The 14,334-nt window shown below is 51.8% G+C and overlaps 1 protein-coding gene across 1 annotated transcript in view; it reads right to left on the bottom strand.

Annotated features, from left to right (window-relative positions):
- Positions 1-14,334, bottom strand: part of ATL1 (atlastin GTPase 1) — a 29,156-nt gene that overhangs the window by 1,717 nt on the left and 13,105 nt on the right. The window contains exons 4-12 of the mRNA XM_082059262.1: positions 14,051-14,155; positions 13,478-13,528; positions 11,749-11,805; positions 7,972-8,064; positions 6,449-6,587; positions 5,164-5,291; positions 4,463-4,519; positions 3,243-3,314; positions 1,471-1,902 (exon numbers count right to left, since the gene is read on the bottom strand). Of these exons, the coding sequence (XP_081915388.1) occupies positions 1,471-1,902; positions 3,243-3,314; positions 4,463-4,519; positions 5,164-5,291; positions 6,449-6,587; positions 7,972-8,064; positions 11,749-11,805; positions 13,478-13,528; positions 14,051-14,155 (1,134 nt within the window). The remainder of the gene's footprint in view (positions 1-1,470; positions 1,903-3,242; positions 3,315-4,462; positions 4,520-5,163; positions 5,292-6,448; positions 6,588-7,971; positions 8,065-11,748; positions 11,806-13,477; positions 13,529-14,050; positions 14,156-14,334) is intronic.

Here is a 14,334-nt window from a genome sequence, read left to right as displayed (position 1 = left end):
GGGGCCAAGCAGCTTTTCCCCGGCGTTGCATGCGGAGAAAAGAGCCACTTACCTCGTTGGTGCTTCCCTGCGGAGAGGCATTGGGAGGGAAAAAGGAGAGAAAGGAGAAAAGAGGCATCTCTGTGTATCCCACACGGCCACGGGGGCGCGCGGCGCGGCGCGGCGCAGCGCTGCCCCGCGCACATTGTCCTTGCAGGACCCCTGGTGGCTCCGCCACCCCCCGCTTGTGAACACCCTGACGGTTCCTGCACGGGGATGCGCAAACACTGGGCTTCAACATGACAGAATTTCCCAAAGGCACCCGGGACGGATCCCTGAGCAAACAGCACCAGGCGCAGCAGCCGCACTGGACGCTCAGCATTCCCAGCGGGCAGCCGGGATGGATCAGGTGCTGGGCTGCTCTTGTTCTCCATCCGCCGTGTTTCAAAGGCAACAAGGCCGAGCAGCAACCAACCCAGGGTGAATGGACTGAGGGAGGGTGGGAGAGCCTGGTGGTGGCTGAACCATCCCTGGAGACATCCCAGGCCAGGCTGGACGGGGCTCTGAGCAACCTGAGCTGGTGAAGACGTCCCTGCTCATGGCAGGGGGGGCACTGGGGGGGCTGGGAAGGGCCCTTCAACCCAAACCATCCCGTGATTCTATCATAAATAGTGATTTTTATCCCCCAAAGCTGTCTGCAGGCCAATGTGGTTGCTCTTAATCAAAAATCTCGGTGATAGATAAAAAGCAGAGAAGCTGTTGAAAACGGCCATGGAGCACGACAGAAATAAAACCTACAGCTGTGGCTGAGCCCACACTGAGCTCACCCAGCACAGCTGAGGCCATTGCAGCTGTTTGAGTGTTATCACAGAATCATTTTGGTTGGAAAAGACCCTCAAGATCACGAAGTCCAACCATAACCCACCCCTGTCCCGGCCCCATGTCCTGAGAACCTCATGTCCGTCTGTCCAACCCTCCAGGGATGGTGACTCCAGCACTGCCCTGGGCAGCCTGTTCCAATGCCCCACAGCCCTTTGGGGAAGAAATTGTTCCCAGATCCAACCTCAACCTCCCCTGGCGCAACTTGAGGCCGTTTCCTCTGCTCCTGGCGCTTGTTCCTGGGGAGCAGAGCCCGACCCCCCTGGCTCCAAGCTCCTTTCAGGCAGTTCAGAGATCAGAAGGTCTCCCCTCAGCTCCTGTTCTCCAGCTGAACCCCCCAGGTCCCTCAGCCGCTCCATCACACTTGTGCTCCAGCCCCTCACCAGCTCCGTTCCCTTCTCTCAACTTGCTCCAGCACCTCAAGGCCTTTCTTGGCATGAGAGGCCCAAAACTGACCCCAGGATTTGAGGTCTGGCCTCCCCAGTGCCCATACAGGGCATCCAACAAAATGCAAAAGCCATTTCACAGAGGAGGAAAAGCCCGGGAAACTCAACACTTAGGAACTTGTTGGGGTTTTGTTTGTTTGTTTGAAATCAAAGATTTTTATCCTACCTGGTCCCATAACGCTGCGGCCACTTGGTCTATTACTGCGCCCAGTTCTCTGTACTCCCCAGAGTATCTGATATAGGCCCAGGTGCACAGAGTGATCAGTGTCAAGCCCATGATCATGTTGCACAGACTGGCTATGATGTCCAAGCCAATGAAGCCGGTCACTCCAGCTATCACGTAAGTGATGAAGATGACCACAAAGAGCGTGGCGGGGGTGCGGGCGGCATGGAAGATGTTCTTGCTGTCGTTGTGCTTGATGTACTGGACGTACAGCTCATCGATTTCGTTCTCCAGCTGCTGGAGGTAGCGACGGCTGAATTCCTCCCCACCCATCTTCTTCACCCCACGGAACAGCTTCACAGCCTCCTCCTTCAGCTCCACGTGTTTGCTCTGCAGGTCGCTAGGTGCGAGGAAGGGCTTGTCCCCACCACAGACCTGTGTGGAAAACACGGGAAACACAGTCAAATCACTCCAGAAACAGAATCACAGAACCCCAGAATGTGAGGGGTTGAAGGGCCCTGGAAAGCTCATCCAGTGCAATCCCCCCATGGAGCAGGAACACCCAGATGAGGTTACACAGGAAGGTGTCCAGGCGGGTTGGAATGTCTGCACAGAAGGAGACTCCACAACCCCCCTGGGCAGCCTGGGCCAGGCTCTGCCACCCTCACCAGGAACAAGTTTCTTCTCATATTTAAGTGAAACCTCTTGTGTTCCAGTTTGAACCCATTGCCCCTTGTCCTGTCCCTGGTTGTCACCAGAAGAGCCTGGCTCCATCCTCCTGACACTCCCCCTTTCCATATTGATCCCATGAATGAGTCCCCCCTCAGTCTCCTCTTGTCCAGCTCCAGAGCCCCAGCTCCCTCAGCCTTTCCTCACACGGGAGATGCTCCACTCCCTGCAGCATCTTGGTGGCTGCGCTGGACTCTCCAGCAGTTCCCTGTCCTGCTGGAACTGAGGGGCCACAACTGGACACAAGATTCCAGGTGTGGTCTCCCCAGGGCAGAGCAGAGGGGCAGGAGAACCTCTCTGACCTACTGACCACCCCCTTCTAACCCACCCCACGTCCCATTGGCTTCCTGGCCACAAGCGCCCAGTGCTGGCTCATGGTCACCCTGCTGTCCCCAGGACCCCCAGGTCCCTTTCCCCTACACTGCTCTTCAACAGGTCATTCCCCAACTTATACTGGAGCTCCTGTGCTGTGCCGTGCAAAGCACTGGAATTAGGGCTCTCCAGACCTGGCACTGCCCACCGGAAAGATCTGCAGGCCTGTGTGTCCACCTGGGACAGCTCTGCGAGGCGCAGGGTACAAGGGGACAGCGGGCGGCTGCACAGCTCCCCGGCTCAACTCCCTCACAACCCCCGTGCAGACCTCGGACAACACTGAGGATCCTGCACCCCAGGATGTTTTAGCCCATAGTATTTTCCTTCTGCTTCAGAGTACAGACACGTGAGTTCTAAAACCCCGGGTGGTCCATAGGCAGCCTGGCCACGCAGCTCCGCACCTTTTTACTGCCTAGAGACAACAATTTCCAATACCGATGGAGAGCGTCGAGCTCTGGAAGCAGCTGGGGACAGGCTGAGGTCTGAGCTTCACCTTCAACATCACAACCACCCTCTAAGCAGAGCTCAGAGAGGGGCTGCCAGGGCAGGGCACAGGTGAAAAGCCAGTTTTAATGACTTTATCCCCTAATTAGCAGCCGCCACAGCACAGGTTGCATGGTCACGCATGGGCTGGGGATGCGAACTCAGCAGAGACCACGCTCAGCACCACCCACCTCCTCCATTCTCCTGCTGTAGGTGTCTTTGGCGGTGGCAACTGCTGCTAAATTGTTGGCTTCGGCTGTGGCCTGTGAAAAGGGCAAAAGGGTGCAAAGTTTAGCTGCAGAAAGTCAGGGTTAATGAGTCTTAATTACAGAAAGTAGCAGCCACCGACTGCCTGGGTACCCCTAGTCTGGAACCCCACACAGAGAGAATTAAACAGTTCCCCTGTTGTAGCCAAGCACAGTCTCCCCAGCCACTGACAAAAGCCAAAGCAGATCATCCTGTATTTATACACCCAGTCTCCTCAATCCCCCCAGCCTAAAGCCCACATGAAGAGAGGATTCCTACCCTCCAAGCCACAGCAATGAGAACTTTGGCTTCAGCTGTGGGAAACAGCAAGAAAATCAGATAAAAGACTCAGCCACATGTAAACAGCCACAGCTGTGACCTCCCGCAAAGCGCTGGCTTGGAGAGCAGAACTGCAGCCTGTGCGGGGCAATGTCACAGAATCCCAGAATGTCAGGGATTGGAAGGGCCCTGGAAAGCTCATCCAGTGCAATCCCCCCATGGAGCAGGAACACCCAGCTGAGGTTACACAGGAAGGTGTCCAGGCAGGTTGGAATGTCTGCACAGAAGGAGACTCCACAACCCCCCTGGGCAGCCTGGGCCAGGCTCTGCCACTCTCACCAGGAACAAGTTTCTTCTCGTATTTAAGTGGAACCTCCTGCATTCCAGTTTGAACCCATTGCCCCTTGTCCTGTCACTGGTTGTCACCGAGAAGAGCCTGGCTCCATCCTCCTGACACTCACCCTTTCCATATTGATCCCCAGGAATGAGTCCCCCCTCAGTCTCCTCTTGTCCAGCTCCAGAGCCCCAGCTCCCTCAGCCTTTCCCCACACGGGAGATGCTCCACTCCCTTCGGCATCTTTGTTGCCCTCCCTGTTGCCCTTTGTCACCTCCCCATGTGGCCCCACGTCACGTCCCCGTGCAGAGCCACCGCAGCCCAGGACAATGCGATTTACCTGCGGGGGAATAATTTCAGCTGATCTGGCTGATGCTGCAATTGCTAAGCCCTATTAGACTCGTCACTGCCAAATATTTCCAGAAAGGGCTGGTTTTTGGGTTGTAACACTAAGGTATTCAAAAGAAAATCACAGAAGAGCCAACGTGCCGCACTAGCTGGACACCTCTGATGATTAATTGGAAATCAATGGTAATTACAGCTCACGCATACCTGCAGCATGGACTTGGGGTGTGGCAATTCTTCCCCTTGGTAGATCTTTATGTACGCCTGCAAAACAGCACACGGAAGATGAAATCACACTGAATACGGCATTTGGGAGCAACACACAAACACCCCCCCGGTTCCAGACACAGCTTTAGGAGGATGCTAAATGCACAGAAGAGGAGGTTCCTGGCACAGGGTGGTTTCTGCAGGGGATATCTGTCAGAAAACGCTCGAGGACGACTCTTTGGGTGGCCAGAGTTGGTCACTCAAGGCTCGCAATCCACCATTTATGCTCAAAAGCTCCCATCAGATTTGCACCCACCTCCAGCATTCAGTGAAAGAGGAGCCAGAGTCAGGTAGCCCGGGAGAGCAGGTGGTGAGAATTACTCACTGATGTCTTGCATTTAAACCTCCCAGTAGTCATGACAACAAAAATAAGCTTTTGTTCCTAAGGCGATGGGAATCCAGCCCTCAGGCCAGCGGTTCTCCAGGGCAGGAGAACAGCCTTGTCTGGTCTCAGGCTCCCTGTGTGCTCCAATAAGACCTCAACACTGAGGTGTTTGCTTTCTGCAGCAATGAGAGTCAGGACTACTAGCTAGACCAAGAACATCTCCTGCAGCCACCATGTGCTGGCCTGCCTGCTGCTTTCCTCTTTAATTACACCAAAAGTGATGAACAAGCCAAATTTCTCTTAAATAAGCCAATACCTTAAAATACTCCACAAGGCCTCGGCAGGTGATATGGTTTCCATTGATCTCCTTCACGTCCAGGCTCTCGGGATTAAGAAGCCAAGGAATCAAAATCTTCAAGTTCTTGATGAACTCATCATCTATTTCTGGAAACAAAACCCAATGTCATCAGTACCAGCCCAATGTCAGACACGAAACAAGAGCAGGAGAGTCACGCCGGAGACTCCAACACCCTGTAATTCCATGATGTGAGCACTAAGAAATGATCGTGGCCCCAATTAAATTGTTATTTAGCCCGCGGAGAGAATATACAGCTGTGCACAGATCCACAAAACAGCGTTGTGGTCTCAAAAATACTTGTACAAAATACAAATGTGACTGCATGGAGAAAAAAACCCTGCTTTTGCTGATGAGGCTGGTAATCCAGAGAGCAGCATCTTCCTACTTGCACACATACACTCATTGCAAATCATGATCTTTAGTGTACAGACACTTGCTGTGCTTTCCCTGTTTGTGTCACTTCGACAGAGGCAGATTCATCTCCTAACAGTCATTTTTACCGTGTCATAGTGTCTGGCATCCATTTACTGCCATTTAAATTAAACCGTACAAGGCTGGAGACAGAAAAGACAATGAAACGTCGAGGCACTTGGAAGGTAAGCAGAGAGGGGAAGTTTCCCCACATTTCTTCCATCAGAGCACAAAAAGCTGAGTGCAGCTTTGAGGGAACGAGAAAATTGTGTCAAGAAGCTGCTGCTGCCAACCGCTGTGTCAGTTCTGCCCCCACCGCTTGTTCAGTGTCTGAAATGAAGGGGGAACTACCAGAGCTGAGCTCAGTTTCCAGCAGCCCGTCTGCCCGTCGCTGCCTCGCTGTCCCGCTTGCTGGTTGCAATAAGTCTGATCACCAGCCAGGCAAAAACAGAGAAAAAGTAACATCTTTCTGTCCATTCATTTATTTTAAGTGACTTGTGGACCACTTAATTGCTAAGATTGCAAGTAGCCTGTAACCAGCGATGCTGTAAGCAGTTGGTTCGTAACAACTAACAAAAAAAATCAACAGCTTTTTCCCTTTCCCCTGTTTTATCTTTACCTGTTGTACTGAGTCTGACCTGTAGGGAAAGAGCTGATCAGATAAGTCAGGAAGATTAAATATTGCTTGGAAAGCTTTTCAAAGTGAAATAACGTTTCTCTTAGAGCACGTGTAACCAGCCTTTCAAGGAAAATACTTATAGAGGTTTCAGGAACCAGCAGGACAGTCTGCCAGGGTATCAAAGGATTAAAAACCAGACCTTTGATTTCATACCTTTCAGTTTTCCATCGAAATTAGGGTTGGTGGCGACTTTCAGGCCGGGGTGAGGTAAGAGGAAGCAGGAGATTTTGGTGAAGCAGGAATGGATGTGCTTTCTGACGTTCTGCAGCTCTTCGTGCTGATTCCCCGAGACCTGCGAGACACCAGTTTGGGGTCAGGGGGTTTCCTTTTGATGGGGACACCGGTGACAACGGGCAAGCGGTGCTGGCAGGAGCAGGGGGTGCTGCAGACTGGCTGCTTACAGCACAAGGACAAAGATGCGGCTCCTCCGGCGACCGAGGGACCAGAGTATCTCTGACCACATGTTATTATCGTTTGGAAAATGTGCATGTCCATGTATGACCGGAATACAAAAACATTTGGGATTTCCCACTAGGGCCTTTCTTGTCTCCCCTTTAATTAGGTCTCTCCACTACCAAATCACCGTGCATTTCCTGATTAACCCCACTGGAGCCCTTGCCCACCACTGCAAAACTACCTGTGACTAAAACATCGTTCCTGCTCCCTAGGGAACGTATTGAGTCCCCTCTAACGCCTCTCCCAGCTGCTTCCAGTAGGAGACCCCAGGGAGCCGGGGTTGGGCAGAAGCCTCGCACAGGCGGCCTCAGCCCTCTGCTGAACGTAGGAAGGAATTCACAGAATCATTTTGGTTGGAAAAGACCCTCAAAATCATCGAGTCCAACCATAACCCACCCCCGGCACTGCCCCATGTCCTGAGAACCTCATGTCCGTCTGTCCAACCCTCCAGGGATGGTGACTCCAGCACTGCCCTGGGCAGCCTGTTCCAATGCCCCACAGCCCTTTGGGGAAGAAATTGTTCCCCACATCCAACCTCAACCTCCCCTGGTGCAACTTGAGGCCGTTTCCTCTGCTCCTGGCGCTTGTTCCTGGGGAGCAGAGCCCGACCCCCCCTGGCTCCAAGCTCCTTTCAGGCAGTTCAGAGATCAGGTCTCCCCTCAGCTCCTGTTCTCCAGCTGAACCCCCCAGGTCCCTCAGCCGCTCCCATCACACTTGTGCTCCAGCCCCTCACCAGCTCCGTTCCCTTCTCTCAACTCGCTCCAGCACCTCAAGGCCTTTCTTGGTGTGAGGGGCCCAACACTGACCCCAGGATTTGAGGTTTGGCCACCCCAGATGGGAGACAGGGGACAATCCCTGCCCTGGGCCTGCTGGCCACACCAGTGCTGGTACAACTTCTGATATTTCAGCCCCTTAAAATTCCTGTTCTGTGATGTTAAGGCACTGGAGAAGCATGACGGTGACCAGAATCCCTGTGCACACCCGTGGCCACCCAGCTGAGCCCTCCCTGGTGCTGGTGCTGTGTCCCATTCCCTGCTCCCCAGCACCAGCCGGCCCCCAAATCGAGGTGTCACCCCTGCGCACCCTCCATCCCCACCAGTGCTGGCAGCGTGTCGTCCCTGGGTCACAAGCCAGATTTGCCTCTTCCTTTTTCAACCCCTCTGAGCGTATTCCCAGGCTGCCCCTGCTCGTTAAACGAACCCAGGGCACAAAGAACGAACCTTCAGCCGCTTCTCCAAAAACCTTGCGCCGCCATCAGATCCATAGGAAAATTCATACGGGAAGCTCCAGTCACGAACAAGGAATATAAGGGACTAGAAAACAGAGAGAGAAACACACGGGGTCAATGCCAGACGGTACCTTCCAAGTCAAAGTTACCGGTTGTTCCAGCTCAAAAAACTCGTCTGTCAAAGGCATTGCTGTTGTTTGCTGCGAATCACAGAGCCTGGGGTGGCTACGGGAGATGTGTAACAGATGAGTATTATCAAAAAGGGGTTCACAAGGGGGTTCAGGGCCTCCTGCACGCGTGGCTGCGTCCTACGAGGGGGAAGGGGGAGCAAACCCAGACCCCTGCACAGCTTTGTCGGGCGGCACTTGGATCCCCTGGCTTGAAACCAGCATCAAGCATTTCAACTGCAAAACAAGAAAAGAGGTTTTTGCTAAGCAGGACAAAAGGCAATGAGCTCCCTAATTCCAGCCACATTTAGTTCCATCCTATGGGAATTTTACAGGCTCATTTTTGCAGCCTTTTTCACTAGGCAGCCTTCCAGACAGACTTTTAATGAGAAGCAGATGCAGGATAACGGGGGTGAATAAGCAATCGCTGGCTTTTGTAATCTTTATTGAGGCATTCAAAGTTCCTATGCAATAAATAAATGAATACCAATAGGCTCAACTTTTATTCTTTAAAAAAAAAGGGATGTTTTCAGTAAAAATCCTGTCTCCAGTGTCTCATTTGTGCAAGGGACCTGTGTTTCATGTACCAAATGCGCAGTGTGGGGGGAAACCCTGAGCGCCGAGGTGCCAGCGTTCCTCCCATGCACATGAATAGGCAGGTCAGCGAGAGGAATCCATTCCATTGGAATTTCCCTAAAAATTGTCTATGTTTAGAACAAAGATTTAGTGAAGGGAGGGAAAATATTTCCTCTCCTTATTTCTCTTTCACGGAACATCAGGAAAGGTTAAAAAAAGAGCGAGTGCAGCGAGTTGCCCATTCCGAACTGCTCGACTGCACCCATGAGCTGTTTCAGGACACGCTGTTCTTCCGAACACCATGAGACGTTCAGGAGACATGTCCATGTTTAGGGCTTTTCCACAAACACATTATGCCTCATGCTGTTTGCCTTGGGAATTATTTTCTTATTTTTCTGAAGCAATATTGTTCCAGACATGCTGGTTTTACCACCACCCAGCAAACCGCCTTTGCTAAACCATCCCGAGCGGGACCGGCGGCTGGTGAGGACATGTTACGCTGCGAGGACGCACCGTGGAGATGTTTCTGAAGGGAAATGTTCATTTTCCACTGCCAGGCGTTCCTTTCCTTCCAGCAGCATCAATGCAACTGCCTTGACACCAACGCTTCCTCTGCACTCCCTGCTTGGCCTTACAAATGTGTGTATTTTAAGGATTAAAGAGGTTCAGTTTGTTTGACTTCCAGGCACGGAACCTCACCCAAGAAACTTAAGCTGCAACCTCTTCTTCCAAGTGAGCTCTGATGCTATTGCAGAGGCCCCTGCATCGCTCATTAAGCCACCCCGACCGTTAAATTGCCCCTCATTAACAACATGCCCCTGATTGCTACTCTGACAGGTCTCCACTGCTCACCTGGCCACATCGCCACCCATCCTGCTACCAAATTCCATCACATCCACAAAGGTCACCACCAATCGCTTGCTGGTTTTCCCCAGATCATTAATGAAGACGACAGGGAATCACAGACCCCAAGGAAATGCTTCTGAAGGATGATGATTCCCTATTAAAATTAGTTCAGTGTGCTCTGTCATCTATCAGTTAATGAGGTTTTAATCCATTTAGAATGGATTAAACCAGACAGTGCTGACTTGGTATGTTGTTCACTTGCTTTTAATCGGCATTGTAGGGAGATAAGGCTACAGAAGGCAACAGCTCATGGCGACAGTTCCTTTTATCAACTGAACTCACAGTCTTTTAAAAATTGACAATGGGATTGCTTGACAAGATTTGCTGTTCATAAAACTGTGTGACCTGACAGCAGTTACACCTTTGGTAAAACCAGAGCCTGCTACAACAGTCCTAATGACTTCAGCATATTTAAAAGTTTCCCCTTGCAGCCTCCGCTTTACTGATGGAATAGGAAGGATTTCACTCTCACTGAAATATTTGGCTACATTATCCTGATAGTTTTAAAATAAGTAACAGAAATATTTATTTAATGTCTGGCTTTTTTCTGTACCATGTTACAATTTTCTCCTAGCTCTTGCTACTACAAATCATATATTATGAGCAGCTTTCACGTCATTTATCTGCCCATGCCAGCATCCTATATACCCTCAAAGCTCCCCGAAACCTCAATTTGTCCATTTGTTATATTTTTTAACCTTTTAATTTCATTTCCCGTTCCTGACCACAGACATGCTATAAATCCCCAAGGCCGCCTAGCGTGGTGGTGAGGACAGCAATTCTCTTTTTATGTTGCAAAGTAAAATAACTGTAACTCACTCCCAATTACAATTTGCATTTTGGGATTCGGTGCAGTCATCGTCATAGAATCATAGAACCATTTTGGCTGGAAAAGATCCTCAAGACCATTGAGTCCAACCACAACCCACCCCTGGCACTGCCCCATGTCCCTGAGAACCTGAGAATTTGTGGCTGCCAAATCTGTGAGAAATGGCTCAAATTTCCATCTGTTCAACCCTCCAGGGACGGTGACTCCACCTGGTCTCTTTTTGTTCGTATCCACTTTGCTACTGGAAGGGGCTGTCACAACCCACCATCCTCACAGCTCTGGTGTCCCGGCCAAGCTCTTGTCTGCCCAACACTCTCCCTTAGTTGAACGCCAGCTTTTCACAAGTTGGAAAGCAGCAGGGTGAACAGATGTCCCTTATTTGAAGTTAAAACCCCGTTTAAACCGAGCCTTCCCGCACTTGTGTGGCCACTCCCAAGAGCTCTGAGCTAATCCTCATCCTTTCATTTCACCAGGAGCAGGGATTCCCAGGGCAGGCGGGTTCAAACCTCTCAGAGCAGCGGCTGGACAGAGTCCTGGGGACAGCGTGACAAACCTGCTGCAAAACCTGACTGCTTTCCAAGCCTGGCAGGACAGGGCAGAGCTCTCAGGATGGCCAGGGTTCAGAGGGGAAAGAAAGAGGGATGTCGGATGTATTTGGAAGCCTCTTTTGGGGCAAAGAAGCACAAAGCCTTTGTTTTGTGCAGCTGAGTCAGTCCCCAGGCATCCCCATCTCCTCCTCCTCCTCCCGCAAACTGCAGTGACACCTCGTGGTGAAGCCGATCAGATCAGGGCCAGGCCACTGAAGCGGAGGGGACATTAGAGCCACCAAGATGCTGCAGGGAGTGGAGCATCTCCCGTGTGAGGAAAGGCTGAGGGAGCTGGGGCTCTGGAGCTGGACAAGAGGAGACTGAGGGGGGACTCATTCATGGGGATCAATATGGAAAGGGGGAGTGTCAGGAGGATGGAGCCAGGCTCTTCTGGGTGACAACCAGTGACAGGACAAGGGGTAATGGGTACAAACTGGAACACAAGAGGTTCCACTTAAATTTGAGAAGAAACTTCTTCCTGGTGAGGGTGGCAGAGCCTGGCCCAGGCTGCCCAGGGGGGTTGTGGAGTCTCCTTCTGTGCAGACATTCCAACCCGCCTGGACACCTTCCTGTGTAACCTCATCTGGGTGTTCCTGCTCCATGGGGGGATTGCACTGGCTGAGCTTTCCAGGGCCCTTCCAGCCCCTGACATTCTGGGATTCTGTGATTCTGTGACCATGTGTGGCCCGGACCCTCAGACTCACCTGGAAAGGTTTCAGGAATGTCTCCTCCATGGCCAGCCGGCCGTACTCGGTGAAAAGCTGTAAGAAGCAGCAAAGAACAACAGAACTGTTAGTCTGTCAGTCTGCACAACGGCTGCGGGCCACAGGCAGCAAGGGACAGTTGGTGACAGTCACCAACAGCAGCAGTTGCAGAGCTGGAACCGAATCTGGCTGTGGGCTCTGGGTTTCCACCTGAGAGGCACCCGGAGCTGTTCCAGACAATCACTGCGCTGAGCCCTCACGTGAAAGATCTCAGCCTGGAATTTTTGGCTGCCAAATCTGTGAGAAATGGCTCAAATTGGCTGCTTGGTGTTGCTTTCACACCAGCCAGAAACTTCACGTGCTGGAGACCCCTCACTTTAAACACACCAATAAATGAATTCAGAAATAAGTGCTTTCCCTGCAGACCCGCACTGTGCAAAGACTGTAAAGATCAGCCTCCCAGCAAGATTTGAAGGCTCTCCAGTCTCTCTGGACTGTAATTTCTAACTGAAGGCACAATAATGTATTTCACAGATGCCTAAAAATGGGTCAACTTAAACAATAACGGCTTAAAATCCAAACGGAAAGATCAGAGTTGCATTGGGCAAGTTCAATGTTTAAAAGGCATTGTTGTTAAAAATATTTACTGACTGAAATGTACAAAATTCTTCACATGCTGATTTTTCCAGCTGGATTTTTTCTTTTCTTTTCTTTTTTCTTAAGCTCCTGCAAAAAACCTACCTAACCAATCAATTAGGCATCTAAATAGAAGAGAAAGCTAGAGGTAATACCAGGAAATGGATATAAGAAGAGATACTGCCCTCTGCTTTGCAGCGGGCTCGTATGCAGAGGAAGACACATATCCCAGGGACAGGAACAGTCCCTCCTGGTGAGTGTCCCACTGAGCGCCCTGCCAGGGGACCCAGGCCCCCACGAATCCACGTTACGGGAGCATAGGGAAGACAGGTTCCAACCCAAGTGACTGCTCCTCCATGCCCATGAACAAGTATAGAATCATTGAATCATTTTGATCAGAAAAGACGCTCAAGATCATTGAGTCCAACTGTTCCCCCACCCCTGGCATAACCTGTGTCCCTGAGAACTTCATCTACCATCTGTCCAACCCTCCAGGGATGGTGACTCCAGCACTGCCCTGGGCAGCCTGTTCCAATGCCCCACAGCCCCTTGGGGAAGAAATTGTTCCCCAGATACAACCTCAACCTCCCCTGGCGCAACTTGAGGCCGTTTCCTCTCGTCCTGGCGCTTCTTAGTCAGAAGAGACCAACACCCACCTCACTACAACCTCCTTTCAAATGAGAGTTGGGCAACTGAGAAACCATTTTGTAGCTCCGAATGTGAAAGTACCTTTCCAGGAAGGGCAGGTGCTGATCTCTTCTCCCTGGTGACCAATGACAGAACCCCAGGGAAGATGTGCCAGGGAGGGTCAGTTGGACATGAGGAAAAGGTTCTTCACCCAGAGGTGCTGGACACTGAACAGGCTCCCCAGGGAGGTGTCACGGCCCCAAATCTGAGAGTGTTCAAGAAGAGACTGGACAACGTCCTCAGACACACAGTGTGACCTGTGGGGTGTCCTGTGCAGGGACAGCAGTTGGACTCCATGATCCTTGTGGGTCCCTCCAACTCAGGACATTCTGTGATTCTATAATTTCCCGAGCACCACAGCTTGCAAGTGCAGAGCGTAACCCAGACACAGGGATGAGGGTCTTACCTGCAAGTGCTGCAGATCATCCTCCTGCACGTTCTGGGACAAGTTATAAACCTGCATTTAAAAACAAAAACTTCAGAGCGCTCAGAATGGCATCTCCTTCGGGCCAACACGTGCGCTGATGTGGTTAAAGCCTACAGTACCACGGGGACACAGCCCAAGTGCCACCCAGTCCGTGGTGCCGGTACAAGCCAGGCCCCAAACACGGCTGGACTGCCGGACAGACTCCCACTGTCAGACAGACGTACACTGCTGCTCCCTGCGCAGAAAAACACTCTGTCATGGGAACACAGGGGCTGATGTGACCCAGCCTGTAAGTCTGTCAGCTCCAAGACTTCCATCCCATCCACGCTGCCCTCCAAGAGCAGAGGCCAGACGGTAGGAAGGGAAGCCCTTGGGGTGAGGTGAAGAGATGAGACTGTTCCCTGTGACGATGGAATCGTGTGGATCCTGCCCTCAGTGCAGCCAACGCGATGGCCTTTGTCTCTCCCACCAAAAGCCCTGGCTGGTGCCAAGCTACTGGGTTTTTGCCACCGCCTTTCAGGAAGCGATTCCTGCAGACATCCCCCTTCCTACCTGGATCGAGCTGATCATTGTGCTAAGGGCAAACACGGTGGCCGAATCCCGCAGGGTGGACTGGCTGTCAAAGGTCCCCTGCGTGTCCATCAGCAACACTGCGACCTGAGGGGCAGAAAGCTCCACGTCAGCTTGGATGCACCCATTCAGCATCTGCATCCAAGCAAAATCACTCTCGAGTGCCAAAGGGGCTTGAGGGGTGAATGTCAGCTGCTTTATTGTGCTGGGAATCTCACTGCTTCTGCTTCAGACTTATACTTGGTGGAGGACGAAGGAAAAGAGCA

Source organism: Streptopelia decaocto (genome assembly GCF_964273445.1).
Source record: "Streptopelia decaocto genome assembly, chromosome: 7".
Classification (NCBI taxonomy): Eukaryota; Metazoa; Chordata; class Aves; order Columbiformes; family Columbidae; genus Streptopelia; species Streptopelia decaocto.
This window is presented reverse-complemented; position numbering and strand designations above follow the sequence as displayed.